Source organism: Ochotona princeps, chromosome 13 (assembly GCF_030435755.1).
Source record: "Ochotona princeps isolate mOchPri1 chromosome 13, mOchPri1.hap1, whole genome shotgun sequence".
NCBI classification, from domain to species: Eukaryota; Metazoa; Chordata; class Mammalia; order Lagomorpha; family Ochotonidae; genus Ochotona; species Ochotona princeps.
The window spans coordinates 31,496,678-31,519,131 of record NC_080844.1 but is presented as its reverse complement, the minus strand read 5'-3'; the positions used below and the strand labels follow the sequence as shown (position 1 = coordinate 31,519,131).

The 22,454-nt window shown below is 53.7% G+C and overlaps 1 protein-coding gene across 3 annotated transcripts in view; it reads right to left on the bottom strand.

Moving 5' to 3' along the window:
• Positions 1–891: 891 nt before the first annotated feature.
• Positions 892–22,454, bottom strand: part of HK1 (hexokinase 1) — a 90,915-nt gene continuing 69,352 nt past the window's right edge. For all 3 annotated transcript variants that reach the window (XM_058672048.1, XM_058672050.1, XM_058672049.1), the window contains 14 exons: positions 22,221–22,316; positions 21,737–21,836; positions 21,467–21,650; positions 17,077–17,232; positions 15,559–15,792; positions 13,112–13,416; positions 11,880–12,028; positions 11,487–11,606; positions 10,149–10,244; positions 9,604–9,703; positions 6,526–6,709; positions 6,013–6,168; positions 3,068–3,301; positions 892–1,792 (listed from right to left, as the gene is read on the bottom strand). In XM_058672048.1, coding sequence (XP_058528031.1) covers positions 1,648–1,792; positions 3,068–3,301; positions 6,013–6,168; positions 6,526–6,709; positions 9,604–9,703; positions 10,149–10,244; positions 11,487–11,606; positions 11,880–12,028; positions 13,112–13,416; positions 15,559–15,792; positions 17,077–17,232; positions 21,467–21,650; positions 21,737–21,836; positions 22,221–22,316 — 2,259 coding nt within the window. In that variant the 3' untranslated portion in view covers positions 892–1,647. The remainder of the gene's footprint in view (positions 1,793–3,067; positions 3,302–6,012; positions 6,169–6,525; positions 6,710–9,603; positions 9,704–10,148; positions 10,245–11,486; positions 11,607–11,879; positions 12,029–13,111; positions 13,417–15,558; positions 15,793–17,076; positions 17,233–21,466; positions 21,651–21,736; positions 21,837–22,220; positions 22,317–22,454) is intronic.

Here is a 22,454-nt window from a genome sequence, read left to right as displayed (position 1 = left end):
ACACTGTTGAACATGTCTCCACCAGGAAGCTCCAGGCCTGGCCGAGTCCTCCCCAGGCAAGGGCACATGCTTCCCTGCTAGCTGTCTCATTGTCCCCGACCCTGGGCTCCTCAGAGAGAACTGTATGACCCTGAAAATACACACCAAACTTCTTCACCTTATCATAAGCCTCACAAAGATCACTGTGCCAGGTGGCGGCACTGCCAGGACCCCGAATAAAGTGGCTGACCTCACTAAACCAAGTGGGCACATGGTTAGTCTATGGGGAGCCTCTGAGAGCTGGGTCTGGCGTGTCTGGGGGGCACATGGGTGTGATACCTACTGAGGGGCTGGCAGGAAAATGTAGCATGGTGGCTATGGGACGAGAAGGGTTCGCTAAGGGCCAAGTCTGTCCAATTGATGGGCAGGGTCCAGTTCAGGTGGAGGCTGGGGAGACAGAGCAGCAAGCCTGCCATGCTGGGCTGCTCTGGGACTCCATCTCAGGCAGGCAGGGGCTCATCTCCTTCTGGAAGGCTGGCACCAAGGGAGATGGAAAGGGACGGCAGGGGGCACACAGCAGCACTACCCCGGCATCTCACTAAACCCCAGAAGGTCCCATGAGCCAGGTTTGAGGGCATGGCCTTCCACCACTGCCTTCTCGTGGGGGCTGCAGGCCCTGGCCTAGAGGAAGAACCGGCAGGGCAGGTGCCAGCCATTAGGACAAGAGGCTCCTTCTGGGACACTCTGCACAGAAGCGGATGGTCCCCGGAATCCCTATGCTGACCCAAGGGGCAAGCCAGGGGCTGATGACCACAACCTTTTCTCTGGATTCCTGCAGAAACCCCAAGGTGTGGTTTGGGGACCTGGCTGGGTGCCCTGCATACTCCCCAGGCATGAAGTGTGACACGGGTCTTTGAATCGGTACAAAGTTTACTAGATCATACAACATGGCTCACAGAAGCGATGGGAGATTCCAATGACAGCATGGAGGGCTGGCTGGTTCCTTTGACCCAAATAGAGACAAGACAATCTCCCCCAGGACGGTCCACCTTCCCCCTGCAAGACAAACAACTCAAGACTGCCAACGACGTGGCTAGGATTGGGGGTCCGCAGACACAATCTAGGGGCGTTGCCACATCCTGACGGGATGGAGGGGGGCGGCTAACGCCATGTCCACACTCCAGGCCAGGTGTCCCGGAAGGTGGAAGCCCGGCAGTGTCTGCTGGTGATAATAGACATGTCACACGGCGTGGAGAGGGGAGAGGACTCCAACGGCGAGCTTCAGAGGCAAGGTGCTGTGATTTTTCATCTCGAGCCAATAAATAACCAGGTGGATAAATGCATACAGTCGAAATGGATGCCACTACACATCACATGTGGGGAACGGACGACCAGGTCAAAATCAAATCATGCAGAGTGGCAGAGCGGGTGAGGAGAAATCCAGGGGAGAGATTACCAGCAGTACACACTCTACGCTGTACCCTAGGTTATACACCGTTAGTTGGGTGGTATCTTCCTCCCTGCTGTAGCAGTGCTGGCGGCGGGGCGGTGGCAGGCTCTGGCGCCAGCGTGTCCCAGCACCGCATGCTGGGAGGAACAGGGGTCGTTGCTTGGCAGAGAGAAATGCTGGAAGGGCAGTAGGCTGGGGGAGTCCTCCACCCTTGGCTCTTAGCTGCCCAGCTCTCCCCGGAGTCGCACGCCTACAGCTGTGATGAGCGCCGCCCCTTTGCCGCTGCCATCTTCCGAAAGGAGGAAGGACACGTTACACTTTGGCGATAGTTCCTTCACGGTCTGGTGCATGATTCGGGAGAAGCTAAGAGACACAAGCACATAACAGGAGAAGGTGGAGATGGGGAGAAAGACCAGAGCCTTCCTTGCAGACAGTTGGCCCACAAGGGCTAGTGGAACGGCTGGAAGCAAAGTGGGTTTAATGACCTAGCCCCTGCTGGGAGCAAGGAGGCACAGGTGCATCCCACACATGGCTACGGAGGCCGAGGGAAAGTGTGGCAGACAAACCCTCACCTCCGGGAACCTGAAATCCAACAAGCAGCACCAAGGCTTGGTGGGTTCAAACATTCCCCACCCCAGCTGCAGCTTATGAACCCCAGATCAGACAGTCCCCAGTGCAGGTAGGGTGCCCCTCTGTGAGGGTGACCCTGGTTCCTGGCGCGGTGTGCCGAAATGGGAGGCAGAGCCAGGCTCAGGATGCTGGGGGGCGATGAGGTTCTCAGCAGGAATGGCTGTCTAGGGTTGAGCACCTGCCAGGGATGCCACACGTTCAGTGCACCATTTTTCACCCACAAAGGAGGGACCTGGCAGGGTTGAAGCAACTGAGCATAGATTCTATGTGGCAGCCTCAGTATAGAGCCTGGGGCCACATGGCTGCAGAGCCCAGCTCAGGCCACCGTGAGGACAGCTCCGCAGGTGGAGAGACAGGTGAGGGTGGAGCAAGACTCACTGCTTCATGCCAAGCCAGGGCCCCGCAGAGAGGAGGTGGGGCCCGGAGGCAGGGTGCACAGGGGCCTAGTTTATCCAGGAAGGTCCGGGGTAGTTACTTGGAACGCTCTTCTCGCTGGCTACAGCATCCCAATTTAGACACCAGGTAGCAGGGTCACTCTAGTCACAGGACATGTGGTGATCAGCCTGCAGGTGGGGCCCCACACTTATCTCTGGAGTGGGAACCAGACGTTTAAACTAAAGGAGGCTATGCCCCATCCTCAAAGCCAGGGTCAACACTGCTCCTGCCCTTCTAGTCTCCAGAGCAGGTGAATAAGACAACAGGTGTCCCTCTCTTACTTCCCCAGCGCACCTGACTGGCTGGGCTGTGGCTGGCCACTTCCACTCTGACCTCCTCTTCCATGCCCCAACCCCCACCAAGGGGAGAGGGTCATGCTGCGGCTGGTTTGAGCTGGCCAAGGGAAGCCACATCGTGTACCTGTCCCCTCCCTGGGGTCCCTGTCACACTGATCATTGCCTCAGACCAGTCCCCGAGTCTCTGGCACACAGGCTGCAGGAGGGCCCGTTTGCCTGAGCCCCTGGTCATTCCATTCCCCTTGAGCTTGCCTGTCCCAGGGGAGGCCCCACTCACTGTGGATGAAGCTTGTAGAGTGTGCCATCCACACCCACAGTCACGTTGAGGCGGTCCAGCCCTCTGTTCTCGCGGATCTTGTCCACCACGGCAGCCATGCCTGCCCCGCACAGCTGCGCAGCCCTCCGGGACACCACCCCACACACGGTCTTGACAAGGATGCTGTCGTCGCAGGTGCTGTTCAGACCCAGCTGCTGGAGGATGGCCCGCACCTGGAGCAGCGCGAGCCGGTCACTGCAACGGACAAGACAGGGGCTGGGTGAAGGCGGACTGCCCCAGATCACTGCACTTCACCGCCAACAGGGTTGTGGCTTCTTTAGCCCTTCTAAACAACCATCGTGACACAGTGGGTTAAATCACTGCCTTTGATGCCAGCATCTCGTAGCAGTGTGGGTTTGAGTCCTGGCTGCTCCACTTGCCATCCAGTTCCCTGCTAATTCAGTGGAAGGCAGTGGAAGACGGCCCAAGGGCTTGGGCCCCTGTCACCCACATCGAAGCCTTGGATAGAATTTTAGGCTCCTGGCTTTGGCCTGGCTCCACTACAGTTATTATAGCTATGTGGGGATTGAAACAGTGGAAAGAATAGCTCTGTCTCTCTCTCTGTGTAACTCTGCCTAGCAAACAAAGAAATACATTTTTAAAAATAGATAAAATAGGGCTCGGCAGCGTAGCCTAGTGGCTAAGGTCCTCACCTTGATCCCATATGGCCGCTGGTTCTAATCCTGGCAGCTCCACTTTCTCTCTATCTCTCCTCCTCTCAGTATATCTGACTTTGTAATGAAAATAAAATAAATCTTTAAAAAGAAATAGATAAAATAAGCTCTATTTTTAGCAATTTAATGCTGAATTTTGGCAAATCTAGAAAACTGAAAAGTTGGGAAATGAAAACTGTCCACCATTCCAATGCCTCGACAAATCTCCATTCACTAGGTTTCATCCCCATCTGCTTTTCTCAGCATGAACAAGGATGCCATGCTTACAACCTGTGACAGGGAACCCTATTTTGCATGCACGTGCTTTCCTTTTTTCTCCCTATTGTGTGCACCTGTGTGATTCTTGACATGCTTTTTGGTGCGTAGGACTAGAGATGGCTAAACTAGCATCCCATTCCAGGCCTGTAGCATCATGGCGTCGGGCAGTCTGTGGCCATCTCACTCCTTTCCAAGTGTCTGCTATTATGAAATCACCACCTGAGGAGGGGCATCTGGCAGAGTGGTAAGGACGCCACTAGGAGTCGGCATTGGATCTCGGAGCCCCTGGGTTCAAGTCCCAGCTCAGCTTCTGAGTCCTGCTACCTGCTGCTGTGCATCCTGGAAGGCAGAGGGTGATCAGACCTACTGGGGAGACCCAGAGGGAGCCCCAGGTTCACAGTCTCAGCCAGGCTCAGCCCCAGCTGCACAGGCCTTGGGGGATGAACCAGCAGGGAGATCGCTGTCTCTCCTTCACACAAGATAAACACTGATGCAGTTTCATATTTACTAATCTTTGTATGCAGTTTGGATTATTTCCTGAAGATGCATTTCCGGGTCACAGGGCTTTGTAGACATATGGCCAGCACCAGTCGGAAGACTGGTCCTGCTTGCTCCCTGCTCTAGAGGACCTGGCCATCCCATCCCTGGCGGGAGGGAGCACGTGGGGAAACACAGCGGTATCACAAGGTCACACACCACAGCTCTCCCTGCCCTCTCCATCAGGACTGACAGCCCCCTTCCCTCACCTTGCACAGGCTGCATGTCCCCAGACTGGCTTTTCTTCTTCATGGGATTTAACGATAAGGATTATTTTCATTTTTTAAAAAAAGATTTATTTTTATTTGAAAGGCAGATTTACAGAGAGAATAGGAGAGAGAGAGAAAGAGATCTTCCAACTGCTGCTTTGCTCCCTTAGTGGCCACAATGGCTGAAGCTAGACTAGTCTGAAGTCAGGGACCCGGAGCTTCTTCCAGGTCTCCCCCTGCACCATATGTGTGCAGGGGCCCAAGGACTTGGGCCATCTTCTGCTGCTGTCCTAAGCTATTAGCAAGGAGCTGAGTCAGAAATGGGATAGCAAGGTGCTCATATGGGACACTGGTACCCCAAGTAGAAGCTTAACCTGCTACACCACAGTACCAACCCTGGTTAGTTCCATCTAAAAGATGATGACACTGAGGCTGGAGTTGAGTAGCTGAAAACATGGCCAGCTGGGTAGGGCAGGCTTCAAGACCAGATCTGCCAAAGTTCTCACCTACCATACTTGCTCTGCATTGTTGTAAAGGATGCAACTCTTTCTTCACTTTATTGCTTGCATTTTGACTAGTAATTGTTTCAAACATTTCCAGAAGCTATATACAGAACAGTTTTCCCTTTATGACGACTTTCCTTACTATTAGGCTTGGGCCTGTATCACCCATGTGAGACACCTAGACTTGGGCTCCTGGCCTGGCCCAACCACAGCCATTCTTAACCATCTGGGGAGTAAGTCAGAGGCTGGAAGATTTCTCTCACTCCCCTCCATCTCTTGCTCTCTCTAACCCTGCCTTTAAAATAAATTAAAAAGAAAAAAGGCAAGCAAGCACTCAACACCATAGAGCTGTGCAACTGACAGCAGCCTTGCCTGGGCAAAAGCACCTGCAGGCTCTGGCAGGTGACGACCGTGCAGAGCCACCACAAGCCTTCTAAGACCCAGGTGCCATTGGCACAAATGCTCTCGCTTTCTCGGATCCCTTTTTCTCCTCCTCACGGCAAAGGTAGGAGTGAAATGCTCATGGCATGAGACAAAGAAAGGCAGCCAAGCACCTGCACTGTATCCTTCCTATCCCACAAGAGCAATGTCCACCCAGCAGGAGAGCTGTACAAAAGCCAGGGGACTCCCAATAAAAGGATTCGCCCAGGGAGAGCCCCACCCCTAGGGGCCAACCACATCACAGCCCAGCTGGTTCCACCCTTGGGGCGAGCCCCTGCACTCACCTCTCGATCTGAGAGAGGAACTTGGTCTCAAAGATGCCCCGTGTCTTGAGCGGCTCGGAGATCTGCCCCCGGAAGAGGAAGCCCTTCTTGGTGAAGTCGATGAGGATGTTACGGACGATCTCCCCAAGGTACATGCCGCTGATCATCTTCTCGTACCTGCGACAGGAGGCAGGCTGGGCACCCAGGGCAAGGTACCAGGCCACTGCCAGCCCTCGGGCAGCACACTCATGGCTGCCCCGCGTCATGCAGAGGCAGACGGGGCAACCGGCAACCAGCAAGGACAGGGCCTCCTCCCTCTCCCTCATCAGCAGGACCGCCTGGGATCTCCATCATCATATTACTATCCTTGTCAGCCCTCTGCTGTCCTCAGACCAGAAGCCAAGTGCAGCAGCCAATCACAGGGGCCAGTCTCCAAACCTCTGCCAGACCCCGCCCCTGCTCACACTGTCTGCCTCAGCAAAGAGGCCAGATGTGACCACCTGCTCTCACGGCCCTTGTTGTGGGCAGAATTACCTCTGCTTGCCGGCATTTAAGGAATATTCGTCCACCAGTCGGTCATAGTTGGTTCTGATGTCATCCAGGCAGCCATTATCACCAAAGGCACCCCACTCCATGTTGATACACATCAGCCCATCGTTCCCTTCCAGCATCTCGACGTTCCGCATTTCCTCCATGTAGCAGGCATTGCAGCCCGTCCCTGGCACACGCAGCGAGAGTGGTGAGTACCCCAACACTAGGCAGGGGGTGGGGGTGGGGAAGGACTGCCTCAGGGCCTGAGTCCTGTGGCCCTCCACAGACAAGCGGCATGCTTTTGAGATGAACGAAGCCACAGCTCTGCTTTCCTGAGGTTTCCAAGGAAAATTGTGAAACGTAAACAGGGAATGTGAGGCCAGCCACCCAGACAGTGTCTGCTGGACTCATCTCACACTGAGCCCCACGCCTACCCAGGCAGGCAGGGCCACATTTATACTAACACATGACCTCCCTGAGAAGCTGAGGTTCCAACTGACACTGTTGGACACTGACATCACAAGAAGTGGCCTGACTTACTGGGCCACCATGCCAACCCCTGGATCTTTTTTTTTTTTTTTATTACAAAGTCAGATGTATAGAGAGGAGGAGAGACAGAGAGGAAGATCTTCCCTCTGGTGATTCACTCCTCGAGTGAGCTGCAACGGCCGGTGCTGCGCCGATCCGAAGCCGGGAACCAGGAACCTCCTCCAGGTCTCCCATGTGGGTGCAGGGTCCCAAGGCATTGGGCCATCCTCAACTGCTTTCCCAGGCTACAAGCAGGGAGCTGGATGGGAAGTGGAGCTGCCGGGATTAGAAGCAGCACCCATATGGATCCTGGCACGTTCAAGGCGCGAGGACTTTAGCCGCTAGGCCACGCCGCCGGGCCCAACCCCTGGATCATCGAAGAATTTTTTGTACCAAAATTAACATAGCTATGAAATCTATTTTCCACAAAAAAATTTTTTTGAAAGACAAACATTTGCTGATTTACTCCCCAGATATTCTTAACAGGTAGGGAGAGTCAGGAGCCAGCAACTCAATCTGGGTCTCTTCATAGGAGTGGCAGGGATCCAAACTTAAGCCATCATCACATTACCTCTGGGCTACACATTAGCAGGAAGCAGGACGGGGAGGAGGAGCTGGGACTTACTGTGAATACAAACCCCTTAACCACAATACCCTCTTCCCCTTTCTGTGCCAAAATTCCATGCATGCTGACCTGAGGGAAGAGGCTCGTTCCCCTGGGTATGCCCATGGTCTGCAGTGTGGCTTCCACAGGCTTGGGAGCCTCTAGTTTCTGGTCCTAAACTCACTAAAGCTATTGCCAAAACTGTACTTCCTCGAGGGCTGGGGCAGGATCACGGTCTGTGTGCTGTTCCAGTCCATAAGGAGCTAAGAAAGAGAGAGGCTGGAGCTGTGGGGCAAGGGGTTAGGCCACTGCTGGAACGCTGACATCCCATGACCCCCAATTCCAATCCTGATGCTGCACTTTCCATACAGCTTCCTTCCTGCTAAAGACCTGGGAAAGGCCCAATTGCTTGGCCCCTGTATCCACATGGGAGACCTGGATGGAGTTTCAGGCTCCTGGATTTAGCTTGGCCTAGCCCTGGCTGTTGTGGCCACTTGAGGAGTGAACCACAGGACAGAAAATCTCTCTCTTTCTCATGATAGTAGTCTCTCCCAGGATGGAATGCAACCACAGGATGATGGTACCCAGTGCCAGTCATTGTGCAGCTCACTATGTATGGGAAAGTAATTTTAGGTCTATTAAGGGGATCCAGTTAAACATTATCAGAACTATGCATGCTGGTGCAACCTTTTGTCCATAACCATCATGTAGCATCAGAATATCCAATTAAATGTATGTTTGTAGCCATGCTAGGGACACAAACAAGCTAAACACATACATAAGGAAATGTTCCTCAGTCCTCATGGAAGTGAATCCAATGAGCCTTGTGCCAGCATAATAAAGACTGTTTTCACCTTTCTGTTTAGACACCCTGTCATACTCTCTGTAACTCAGCCTTTCAAATATACAAACACACACACACACACACACAAGAAATGGGAGTGAAGCATTCACTGCAGTTGTAACTGCTAGGCAGAAACAAGCAGAATTCACAAATGCTCTGAATGTCCCTGCAGCTCTCCTGTTTTTGGTATCCACAGCTCTTAAATCCAAACTAGAAACCAGAAGGGCCAGGACCCTGAAACGCAGGTCTGGGAGGAACCCAGTGAAGAAATCAAAGGATGAAGGGAAGAAAATGACAGCTCTGAATGTGGCTGGAGTCTGGTGCCAGGGCCATCCTCAAGGGCTGTTCCCTGTTGGGCACGCCTGGCCCTGGAGGCAGAAAGGTGAGGCCTTGGCTGCCGGGGGAATGTGCTGTGTCACTGTCCTTCCCAAGCCTGGCCATGAGTAGCAGGGAGGGAGCAGCCTGGTGCAAGAGGAGACAGAGCCCAGAACCGCCCTGGGCAATCTTCACCCCAGGGCTGCTCTCTCTGAATTTCTGCAGAAGCCAAAGTGGCTTCACAACAAAGGAGAAGGGCATCCGAGACAGAACCTCTCCGTGCAGGCAGACTCTGCAGACGGCAGCCAGGCCAGGTACTTCCCCAGCACCCTGACCCAGGGCCACCCCAGGTGTTGTGCATCAGGGATTGCATCTTCCAGACCTTTGCCAGTGGAACAGAAGCAAGCAACCTGCAGAACTCGCTGCAGCAGCTACAAATCTCAAACATCACCCAGGGACATGTCAGCCACTCCCTCAGGAGAAGAGTGGAGCTGCTGCCATTGGAGCCTCAGATGCTTAGCCTGCTACACTGGCCGAGCGGAGCTGCTGCCCTGACGGGTCTGTGTCCACCCCAGCAGGCTGAGTCCATGAGGCCTCCCACCTGGGCAGCTCAACTCTTTAGTGTTGGATCAGCCAGTGGACAGGAGTGGGGTGATAGGGGAGGGCCCCTCGGAGAACCACAGGATTCACCAACACTGAACTCTGGGGTGGCAACAGGACTGCCAGGGACACTGCCCCACCAGAAAACCCTGGGCCTCCCTTCCTCAGGGAGACCTCCTAAAACACTCACCGACGATAAGTCCGATCTCACAGGTGGGCTCTTCGTAGGCACAGGTCATCATGGTGCCCACTGTGTCGTTGACCATGGCCACCACGTCCAGATCAAACTCCTTTGAAGAGAAGGGGGCATGGCTGTAGGGAAGGGTCAGCTCTGGCTGGCTTAAATACCTGCCAGTCCACTCTGTTGCCCAGCCATTAGGAATCCCTAGGGTGGGCCATGGTCAAATGCAGGGGCCATTCCCTGATGGCCTGCCTGGGCTTGCTGCAGCCTTGGGGTAGCGGTGTGGGATACTTGTGTGCTGCTGCACTGGATAGCAGGATGCCAAGGTCTTGTCAGTGGGGCCAGGCCCTGGCCGCTATCTAGGATGCTTTTTCTTGCTAGATGTGCACTGAGTCACATGTTGCTAAAGATCAGCCTAGAACAGTTGCAATGAGGCTGCTCACCTCCGCCTGGCCCCTGGCAGTCAGGCAACAGGGAGCCTTTACCGTCTGGTCACCATTCTTGCATGGTATGGATTCTGTACAACCCACCACACTTTGCACCACAACCGTTACCTCTCTCCTTTTGATAGCGTCCCGCAGCAGGGTGGCCACATTGTGCCCCACGCAGTCTGTAGCCTTGAAGCCTTTGGTCCAGGTGATCAAGATGCCCTGAAACCCAGATGGGGCAGGGGAGGCACCATGTGACCCACGTGAGTCCCTGCCCAGGACCAGGAAACAGACAGGGATCCAGAGTCTGCAACACAAACCACTACATCCTGGACAGCGCAGCAGGCCACCCCCTCCCCTCCTCTCCTCTCCTCACTGTACTCCAGCTAACCATCCCTGCTCTTCCAGTCCTCAAAGGGGAAAACCAGGGCAACCATGGCTTTCATAAACTGGCAACCAACTGGACAAAAACCCAGATCTCTTGATTCGCAGCCCACTGATGTCACCAAAGGTCCCCTAAAGCAAAGTTTCACTGTCATGACAGCATACACTATGGGGAGGAAGGGTGGGGACGTGGGGTATCCTCCCTATGGCAGAAACAAGGTGAGGGTATAAATAAACTGCTTCTTAAAGTCACCAGACCTTTTAAAAACCCTGCCAGATGGACTGGCACAGTGGCATAGCAAGCTAAGCCTCTGCCCATGACACCAACATCCCACATGGGTGCCCATTCATATCCTGGCAGCAGAGGATGGCTGGGAGACCAGGAGGAAGCTCCCATGTCCTAGCTTTGGACCTGCCCAGCTCTGGTTACTCGGGCCATTTGGGGATTAAGTCAAAAGATCTTTCTTTTTCTCTATAACTTTGCCTTTCAAATAAAAATAAATCTTTGAAAAAAATTTTGACAAAAAATTAAAAAAAAAAAAAAAAACTCCAAATGGAGACAGATGCAACTGCTGATGCCCAAAGATGTTAAAAGAAAAAGTGGCTCTGAGCCAGGCAGGAGGCCTCACCTGGCTTTCTCCCCTCAACCACGGCCTTGGACACCAACTCCAGAGCCTCCTGTGACATGCAGTGCTACCCGCCGCTCTTCAGCAGGCTGGGCCATGTCCAGTTTTGCCTGGGTGACTGCACAATGGGTTCCCTGTGCCTACAATACCCCCAATACGCACCCTTGGCCAGCGGGGGTAAAAATATGGGGACTCCCTAAGAACCATAACTGTGATCCCTGGTTCTGTACCCAGAGCTCAGTGCCCAGCTGACCTTTGATGGGACATTGCCCCTCATTCCCCAAGCAAAGGATTCGGGCATGCCAGCAGAGGAGTGGAGCGGGTTCAATGGATGTTCAGGGTGTGAATGGGGCCTTGGCCAGTCCCCTGGCATGTGAGCGGCCAGTCCCCCACACAGGGATGATACCAAGGCTGGCAGTGGCCCTCAGAGGAGCTGGCCCTGCCCCACACTCACCGCGTCCAGGCTTGTCTGCTTGCAGGGGAATGAGAATGTAAAGCCCAGTGGCATCCGGGGTCCTTTGATGCCCATGTAGTCCAGGAAGTCGGAGATGCAGGAGACGATGTGGTCAAAGAGCTTCAGGAGGCAAGAGGGACACCCATGCTGTCTCCGCCTTTACCCTTGCAGCATGAAATTTTAAGTGTGCACACACACGCACGCACGTGTACACACATACATACACACACACACACAGAGCAGCTCCCCTTTCCAGGACTGCCCAGTTCCTGCAGCATGACAGACCAGGCATGGTTGAGCTAACCACAGCGCCTAGCTGCGGGCATCACAGGGCAGGTCTGGGACATCCCAGGACCCCCTATACCACTGGTAGGGGCCAGTGGACAGCCTCACCTCCTCGCCTGTGCCCTGCATGATCTCGATGGGAATGGCATAGATCTTGTTGTGCATCTCCACTGTGCGTTTCTTCCCACTCCTGATTTTCACCAGTAGCACACGGAAATTCGTTCCTCCAAGATCCAGGGCCAGGAAGTCCCCATGCTCTGGAGCAAGTAACGGAAAGAATGTCACCAACAGTGGAGTGTAGACCCTGGGGGCAGCCAGGGACTCCAAGATGACAGCCTTCCCAGCAGGGAACCCTCAGGGTAACTCAGGGTGAGCGGCTGGAATCCTTCCCTCCTGCATGGCACAGGCTTACTGGAGGAGTGGGCACAGACTTGGCCATGTGGAAGGGCCGAAGGCCAAGGCTTGAACCACCTGCCACCAGAAACCAACTCTGCTGGGCTTCCTAAAGAACCTAGCTGTAGTGCCCAGAGTCTAAGGACCCTCAGCAGAAGCGATATATGCCAACACATGAAGCACCTGCAGAAGCAACCCTCCCGGCTTCCTTGGCACTGTAACCAAAGGAGGCAGGCCTGCTCCTCCTGGGAATCCGGCTTGGTTTGAGTGGCTTCAGAGGCAAAGCTGAGTCAGCCTCTGGTCTTGGCCTCCTGGAAGCCTGCATCTTCCCTCTCCCTTGTGTGCAGCCAGGTAGCGCCCTGGAGAGAGGCACCCAGCCAGGCACCCTGAACCCCAGCGGCCTGAGATTGGCCTCCTAGCTGATTGCAGAGGCAGAGCGAGTCCAGCCAAACAGCAGAGCCCAGCACTGATGAGCAGAACTGTCCCAGTTGTCCAAGCATTAGTGCAAAGTGATGGTGATTTCAGGCCACACAGCTGGAGTGGCACACTCGTGTTACAAACATGCCTCACTCCCAGGCTCCACCAAGCATCTCTTTTGACTCCTCACAGGACCTAGCTCTAGAGAGGGCCAGCAAGTTCATCCCTGGGGAATGGATTCTTTCCCCCACCTTTCCCCGCCATCCCACCCCCACTGCAGGGTCCACCAGGGCGCAGGGGGCCCCTACAGGTTTGTCAGGTTTGGGAGTGATGCTGTACCAAGCTCACTGCGACGGGATCTGCTCAGCTTCACTTGCACCCTCTACAGCAGTCAGAGCCGTGGCTTGACGCAGTGCCAGGGCAGGAGGCTAATGCAACTAGCAACAGAACTGCTAATGGCCCCGAACCATGCATGTGACAAGTCAGCGGACAAATCAGGAAGTGGAGGTTGAAGGGGGTCGCCAGCTCACCAGTGCCATCAGGGGTGCTGCGGACGAAGGAGGGCAGCATCTTGACCACGGCTTTTTCATGTGTCTTCTTGCTTAGCCCCGCTTCCATCTCAGCCCTCATCCTCTTCTTCACCTCCAGGAGCATCTCCTTAGTGAGGCGGAAGTTGGCCAAGGTTTCCTCGATCTGCCGGTGCTGCTCGGCCAGGCGGTAGGCCACAGCCGTCACCATGGCGGCACCCTTGCCACTGCCACTCTCCGACAGCAGGAAGCGCACATCCGAGTCGGGCACCAGGCGCCTCAGGGTCTTGTGGAAACGCCGGGAATACCTGGGGAGAGGGAGAGAGAGAGAGACCCGTCATGGGAGCTGAAACACTGTCTGGGGAGGGAGTGGGGCTCATGGAGTTCCTTCTTCTCTACATTCGGAGGCCACCGCCTATACTCGCCTTAGATTTTAATGCACACGGGCTACAGAAGAGATAGCAAACAAGATGAGGAAACATGAGACATGGCCACACGTACACATAAGGAGGAAGGATTCCGTTATGTAAACATCAGACACAAAAAAACTTGCAGTCCTAAACGACTTTGTATGCCATGTGACAAGGAGCTAGTGCAGCTTCTGAACTGCACACTGCAAAGTGGCCCAGGAGAAGAGGCACTGTGACACAGAGGGCTAAGCCACCTCCAGGGATGCCAACACCTCACATCGCAGCACTGGGGTTCATGTTCCACCTCTGCTTCTGATCCAGCTTCCCGCTAACACACCTGGGAGGACAGCAGATGGCCCAAGAACGCGGCTTCCTGCAGCCCAGGTGAGAGACCCCCAATGGAGTTCCTGACTCTTGGCTTCAGCCTGACCCTTCAGCTTCAGCTCTAGCCATTGTGGGCTTTTGGAGGATTAACCAGCAAATGGACAATCTTTCTCTCCTCTTACACAGTCACTCTGTCCTTCAAATAAATAAAACTTAACTGATAAAAATGGTTTGCATGACATGTTATGTGTTTTTAACAACAATTTGAAAAAAATTAAAGATTTATTTATTTTCAGTAGAAAGACAGATAAGCAGAGGGAGGGAGAGACAGAAAGATCTTCCGTCTGCTAGTTCACTCTCCAAGTAACCACAAAGGCCAGGGCTGAGCCAATCTGAAGCCAGGAGCTTCTTCTAGGTCTCCTATGCGGGTGCAGGGTCCCAAGGCTTTGGGCCATTCTCAACTGCTTTCCTAGGCCACAGATAGGGAGCTGGATGGAAAGTGAAGGAGCTAGGACACAAACCAGCGTCCATATGGGATCCTAGAGGTTGCAAGGTGAGGATTTAGACACTCTGCTATTGTGTCAGGCCCCAAAGCTTTTCAATATGTAATTGTTAGGCTTTCTTGTTAAAAAATTAATCAATACATCAAAAGGAAAGAAAAAATGTCTGGTTTTATTATCAACAATTTTTACTAATTTTTGAAAAGGTGGTAAAACTATGAACTTAGTGCATAAATCACCCAAGCGGCTCCACCTCTGCCCCTTAGAACCGTCTGAGTCTGAGCCAGGACGTGATCAATGTTAAGGTCACAGAAACAAGCTTGAAGACGTAGCACCTGGATGCTGATGCACATGCACATTCTATGCACACAGGGAAACATCCGATGTCCTGCACAAACCAACCAGGTCCCAGGGAGTCAACAGGGAAACGGACACAACGCACAGCTGACCCACAGGTTTGAGCCACAGGTTTCCTGGCCGCACAGTCTGTGGACGCTGAGATCAGCCCGCAGACTATGGATGCAGCTTCCACATCAACGGGCAGCCTTGGAATCCATACCTTGCCTCTGGCTTGCCAGGTGCCAACGGTCAACAAGTTGCTCACTTAAAAATAACATGCAGCCTACTGATTAAGGCCCCCATATCCCATATCACAGGCCCCGTGTTTAACACCCAGCGCCAGCTCCCGACTTCACTCTCTGGCTAATGCAGACCACTGGAGAACAGTGATGATGGCTCAACTGAGTTGCTGCCACCATGTGGAACATGTCATTCATCAGGACTGTACTCCTGTCTCTGAGTTTGGGCCTGGCCAGTCCCAGTCATGGAGGGCTCTTGGGTAAGGAACCAGTGAGTAGAAAATTTTGATTTCTCTGTTTCTTTGTCCTCAAAATAAATACAACTTTAGTAGGGAAATAAATTTTAAAAAGTGGCATCTGAGTACTCGGGAGATTGTAACAGGTGCTTCCACACCAAGCACATGGGTGCTGCTGCCGTGGGATCCACACTATGATAAGGACCCACACACATTCCACCCTGTCCCTGAGACAGCTGTGGCAGAGATGATGGGGCACAGAGCAACGCCAGCAACAATGGGCTAAGGACATTCGTTCTCAAACAGGTATAGAAGTTGGCCAGGAACAGCAGTCTGAGATCCGGAGGAGGCCCTGGGCCTCAATGGGCACCACATGCCAATGACAGCCAAGGGCTGACTCACTGTGGGTGTGTCTTGTAAAGAGAGCCGTCAACGCCGACCGTGGTGCGCAGCCTGGGCGTGCCCTTGTTATCGCGCAGGCGGCTCAAGATGGCACCAAGTGTGGCAGCCACCAGGTTGGCTGAGCGAAAGGAGACAATGGTGCACACATGCTGCACGGAGATACAGTCGTCATCGGATGGCTCCACGCCCAGGCGGGTCAGGATCTCCCTGGCATTGTGGAGGCCTTCCTTGTTCCTGTGAGGGGAGAGGACAGCACACAGGTGTTAAGCACCACAGCAGGCAACGTGAAGCATGCCAGGCCCAAAGTTACCGGCCAGGTAGAAGCCGGGAACCTTGGCAGGTGCCTATGAAATATGGATTAGATTGTCATAGTCACAGAGCAGGTGTGTGGTATAGGGGTTAGGACATCACTTCAGAGGCCCACATCTCATCCCGGAGTCCCAGCTCTGCCTCCTGCTAGTGCTCACTATCAGGCAGCAGGGTGACGGCTCAAGGATTGGCTCCCTGCTGCCCATGGACTGAGTGATCTGTCCAGCTCTGGATCTTTGGGGCATTGTAACATGCACCAAACAATTGGAGGGCTCTGTCTTAGCTTTTCAAGTAAGTGAATTAACTGATATTCAAGTGCCCCAGAAGAGAAGATAGTAGTGGGAAAACTTCAGGCTGGGATGTGACATGTTAGGCATGGGAGAATGAGGGGGGATGCAGTTGCTGCACCCCAGAAGCAGGTTCACAAGACTCTAGGAATCTAGCTGTCGCGGAGTCTGGGAGTCCTCCCTTTTGTGATGTGCTTCAGTCAAATTTTAGTTTTCTGCTTATGTGACCTTTGGACCTTTTGTTGGTTGAGTCAAGTATTTAATAGTTTACTAGGAGTGTAAATGGCATCTTTACAAAAATATAACACATGCTTGCAGGGGTACTTGAAAATGTATGGAAAAATGAAATGAGCATGCAAGGGAGCTTATATCTAACTGGTGAGATGCCCACGTCCCACAGTGCAGGCCTCCTTTCAACACAGGCTCAGAGTCCACTACAGTGCTGAGCTGTGGATCATGGACGGCAGAGAGGACGTCACCAACATCTGCTTTGGCATGATGTGTTTGGGGAGAGGGCCTCACTACAATTCACACGCATTCTGGAGCTGGTTCTAGGGGTTCATTTCCTTGGTGACCAAGAGAAATGGGAGGCTGTTCCTGACTTTGCCCATGATTCTAGGGCCTCCCAGTCCCTGCTATGCCCAGCAGCCAACAGAGAAATGTTGGGAGAGAGGGCTATTTTGCTGAGCAGACAGATCACCCATGAAGTACCTGCTGCTACCTGGACCATGCAGTAATGAACTCTCAAAGAGCCCAGGGGAATAGCTCAAGATGGGTCAACTGGGAAGCAGGGTAGGCTGGCCCTGACACTGCTGGGGTCACAGCCCTCATGTTCAAGTGCCACAGGTAGTACTGAGCAGTCCACAGCCCTCCTCCAGCTCCCCACCACGTTCAGGACCAGGGATGGGAGTGTAGGACTTACTTCTCAATGGCCGACACATCGCTGGTATTAAACTTGCCCCGGGTGAGCAGCTCCGGGGTTATCCGCCCTTCAAACAGGAGGCCCTCCTTGGCCATCTTGACCAGGATCAGCCGGACCAGCTCCCCCATGTACATGCCACTGACCATCTTCTCAAACCTGCGGGAGGAAGACATATGGGCACTGTCAGTCTTTGCTGGGCACCAATGCCATGACAAAACTGTAGCACAGGAGGCGCATGCTGGTGGGCAAGCCCAGCTCGTGGGTGACTATATTGGGGAGGGGAAGCCAACTCCAGCAAGAGGTGGCCCAGGGAACGCCACAGGGCAGGAGCAGGCAGGGCAGGTTGCCTGGAGGCAGGAGCAACCTCATGGTCTACATGGGACGCAGCACATGGAAAGGCTTGTAGGAAGATAAGCTCTTACAGAACTACAAGGCACATTTAGAAAATAATTTCTATTTGAAAGGTAGAGTTATAGACAGAAGAAGAGACAGAGAGGTCATCTATCTGTTGATTCATTCCCCACATGGCTGTAATGGTCAGAGCTGAAATGAGTCAAAGGCATGAGCCAGGAGCTTCTTCTGGGTCTCCTACATGGGTACAGGAGCCCAAGCACTTGACCCATCCTCTGCAATTTTCCCAGGCCATAAGCAGGTGCCCATATGGGATGTTGGCACCACAGCCATAGGTTTAGCCTACTATGTTCAGGTGCCAGCCCCAAGACACACTTGACCTTATCCTAAACTCGAAGCCAATAAGCTCATTTCACCAACCTGGCCATGTTCAGGCACAGGCCAATGAGAGTGAACTGGTTCTCCCTGGGGGTGGAGGGTGTGGTATGACAGGTGGTTCTTTGGCTGCAGCAACAACTTTTCTGAGCCCAATGCTGCTGGAAGAAAGGAGACCACATACAGCCCAAGACTGCAGGTAATACACATACACACATATGTGAAGGCCAAGCCAGAGGCCAAGATTTGCGGCCATATCTGAGCCAGAGCCAGCCCTAGAAGGAAACAGGCTCCCTGAGGGAGCTGGCAGTGACCAGCCAAACCAGCTGTTCTGGTCGGCAGGCCCAGGAGCCAAGGGGTGCAGTTGGGGCCTGAATGTCCCACCCTGTCCCAGAGCATGGCGCAGAGCCTTGCTGGAAACACAGTCTTCATTGTGTTAACTGCTGGCAGGACTGGATAGGACCATGCTGGCTGTGGCCATGCTGAGGATCCCTGGGAGGGAGTCCCGGCTGCCTGGGTGCTGCTGAGCGCTGCTGAGCGCCCACGCAACAGCCTGGCATCTCTGAGACAGTAGGACCTGCACATGCCCAGATGGCTCAGGCACAGCCCAGGGGCCTCGGCCTGCTTGCCTGGGTAAATGGGGACAAGGACAGTGTCCCCCTCCTGTGTCAAGTCTGGCTGCTAACAACTGCCCAGGGTCCTTATTTTATTCCTTTCACACCCCCATGAGGTAAGCACCTGTATTCTTTCCATTTCACAGACTGGAAAACTGAGAAACATAAAGGCACTGTAACTTGCTGGTGTACAAAGCTAACAAGTTCCCCATGCTGAACCCAATCACACGGAACCCCAGAGACTGTGTTCTAACTGCTGTGTGGCTCTGCCAGTTCAGGAGTGGAGTCCCTCGGTGTCAGGTAGCCCAGCCAAACTGGTAGTCACCTCGCCCCACTACTAAGTCTCCCTCCACTTCTCCACCTCAGCTGACTTCCTCCTTGGGCTCTCTGCTGAGAGCCAATAGGGAGCAGCCGACAACAGCCTCTGAGTGTTTCCAACCATTGCTTCTAGCAATACCCAGAATGGTCTTCCCTAGATGGTGATCTTTTATGTATGCACTTTCCAGAAGAATGAGGCTGAAGGCCAAAAGTCTGCCCTCTCGCGTCTCTAGTTGAGCAGCAGCAGTTGCAACCAGCACTGCCCTTCCCCCACACTAACCCTCTCTGCTCAAGCAGGCTCTGGAGTTCCCATCTTTGCCACAGAAATCTGATGAGCTATGCTGCCCACCAGCACGGGTCATGCCATGCTGCTGTGGCTGTGCTGCCTCCTGGTCGCCCAGCAGGGCTGAGGCAAGGTTGGTGATCATGAACAAGACCTTACATGCCAATAAGGAGACCCCCTCCTTGGTGACGGGGGTTGCTCCAGCTGGCAGGGAGAGGCCTAGAGCCAAGTAGGAGATGGACATTAGAGTCCTCTAAAAAGTCTGTGGCATGGGCAAAGGGACAGGAAGAAAGAAGGCAGAGAAGGCACACAAGAGCCAGGCCCAAGGACCACCACGGCCATGGCCACAAACACAGCCATGACCATAGCCACAGAATGGTGCCACCTTACACTGTGAAGGGCAAGACAAGAAGCCACAGGAAAACGAGATTTGAGGTTCCAGACACAATTTGGAGAGCAAAAGGACAAGAAAAGTGAAGAAGGAAGGAAAGGGATCCCAAATTCACTATAGGAGACAGGGATGCAACAGGTACACCAAAGGCCTGGGCAAAGCAGAGAAAGGCAGAAGTCTGATCCCTTTCAGAATCCACCCAGCTCTGGGGTTAGGATGGCATCCTGCGTGCTCACCCCCAGGTGAGGCAGAGCTGTTGCGCCACTGTGACGTCCTTCTCAATCTGGGATGTGCATAGCAGACACTAGTAAGTGCCAGGTTCAGTTGAAATGAATGAAAGAAATAGGTGCAGTCTAGAGCCCAAATGGGCACCAACAGTCTTGGCACAAATTGAACCCAACCAAGTTTTCAAACTTTGTTTACTCTGAGAGCCTCATGCTTCCAAACAAGGCAGAAAACACCAAGCCCAAGCGAGGTCAAACCTCAATAAAGAGGTGGGAGCACCCACTCCCTGGTTCCCAGAGGCCCACATGGCTCCAAAGAACCTGCAATCCACGGAAGACACTCAGCACAGATCCAGAGATCCAGCAAGCAGACTGAGGAAGGAGCAGAATTTTGTCTGGGCAGAACAACAGCTATTCCCAGAAACACGTGAGGCAGCTCAGGAATCTGTCACCTCTCTCTCTGGACTTGTCCTTTAGGAAAGCTGACTCATGAGCAGCAGGCAGGCTTCTCTCTTCCTCTTGGATTTATCCTCTTGCTTACCCTTCCACCCACCTCCCATTCATCCTTCAACCATCCATCCACCCACAGGCGCTCAGTTCCTAGGTCAGCCTGGAGGTGTGGGGCAGCACTTTAGAGACATCTGAACCACAGCTGCTCAGAAGGCAGATCTCTGATGAGGTAGGTCAACAAACTGTAGCTACAAACTGCAAGCCCTGGGGCCACGCCTGCTTGGGACTGCGGGAGACCTGAGGGCTTGAGAGATGCAGGGTGGTGCCTGCAGGTGTGTGCAACTGTGGGGAAAACAAGCACACCACAGCTCCCAGAAGAACACAAATAAGCATAGAAAATATCTTAGGATCAGGGGCCAGGTCAGTGGACCAAAAGGGGGAATAACACAAAACATTTTCAGCCATCGGAACTTTGGACCTGGGACCTCATGACCCTAAGTTGGACCCCTAGTCCAACCTGAGCAGCAAATGCTCCACTTGGGGATCTGAGAACTTAGGAATCCATGCACTTAGAAACTCAGTGTTGGGGCACATGGGGTGAAGCCATCAACTGTGATACCCCATGCCATGTGAGCTCCAGTTCAAGCCCTGGCTGCTCCACTTCAGATCAACCCTCCTTTCCTGTATCTAGGAAAGCAGTGGAGGATAGCCTAGGTGTTTGGACCCCTGCACCCATGTTGGGAGACCTGGATGAAGTTCCAGGCTCCTGGCTTCAGCCTGGCGCAGCCCCAGCTGTCATGGCTATTTGGGGAATAAATTAGCAATCAGAAGATCTCTCCCTCTCTATTTCTCTAACTCAGCCTTTCAAATAAATCAATCTCTGAAAGAAAACAAACCCACTGTATTCACCATCACCACCACCCCTGGGTGGCCAGCTGGCCTTTGATCACGCCACCTGATTGATTAGGGCAACTGTCCAGCCTGGGAGATGAAGAGTTTTGGTGTGACTACAACACTGAAAATCCTCTCTAGTATCAGAACACAGGGGGCACAAGGTCACCGGCCACCTCTCTACAAACCAGCAGCAGACAACCAACCCTAGCTTAAGGCTGGTGGAAGGCTTGGTGGCCATGACGGCAGGCAGTGTGCTGAAACCTCAAAACCATGTACAACAACTCAATTAGAATGGGATTAAATTAAAGATAAATAAAAACACAGCAACGTGGTATGAGCAGGCTTTTAAAGCAGCTGATGTCACAGCCATGCCTCTGTGCCCATCAAGGGGTGATGAGCCATGCAGCATGATGGCCTTTCCTGGTTGTGGCCACCTGGCTTTGGGCATCCACCCCTGTCTTCCAGAGAGTCCCCCATGTCATCTACTCACAGCTGCTTTCCTGGGTTGAGGGAACCCCGGTCAATCTCCCTGTCAAACTCAGTGCGGATGTCTTCCAGGGAGCCGTCGTCCCCGAAGGCTCCCCACTCAGTGTTGATGCACATCCTTCCCTCGTCGCCCTCCACCAGGTCGATGTGCCTCAGCTCCTCCATGTAGCAGGCGTTGGTGCCAGTGCCTGAGAGAGATGACATGGAGAGAAGCCATGACCCAGCTGAGACAGAGGTGCTCAGTGCTGCCAAGAAGCAAAGGGGTGGCCATTACCAATGATCAGGCCGACTTCACACTGCTGGTCGTCATAGCCACATGTCATCATGGTCCCCACTGTGTCGTTAACCACGGCTACGATGTTGGCGTCATAGTCCTGGGGAGGCAGAATGGGGTGTTCTGAACTACTCTCCTGCCTGCAAGAGACTGGTAGGAGCCCTCACGTTTCCACGACCACCATGAGCTTGTGGGTGGTACCAGTTCCCTGACAGTGAGCACACCACACAGCCGGGGACCCCCTGCTTCCTGCTGAGCCTTGAATTTCTGCCAGGAGGCAGCGATCCCCTGCCTGCCCCATGGGCAGCACTGTGACAGCTCTGACTAGCCCTGATCTGCCGGAGTCCACAGACTCCAGCACTACTCCCCGCCCCATCCGCCCCCAGCCCCCACACAGGGTCCTGCTGTATCTTGGGACACAGACTTCCTCCCCCACCAGCCCACGTCCACACAGCCAGGACATGGAGGACCCAAGAGGACATACCCCTCGTTTCTTGATGGCTTTGTTCAGCAGCTTGACTACATCTGCCCCTTCCACACCACTCGCTTTAAATCGCTTCGTCCAGGTGATTAGGACGGCCTGCAAAGGACAGCACGCAAGGTAGGATGAGGTTCGGGTCCACCAGTCCTTGAAGGGCAGCTCCAGGATGCAGACAAGGCAGAGACTATTGGGCCGGGAAGCTTCCTCCAGGTCTCCCTGGGTGACGGAGCCTGGCTC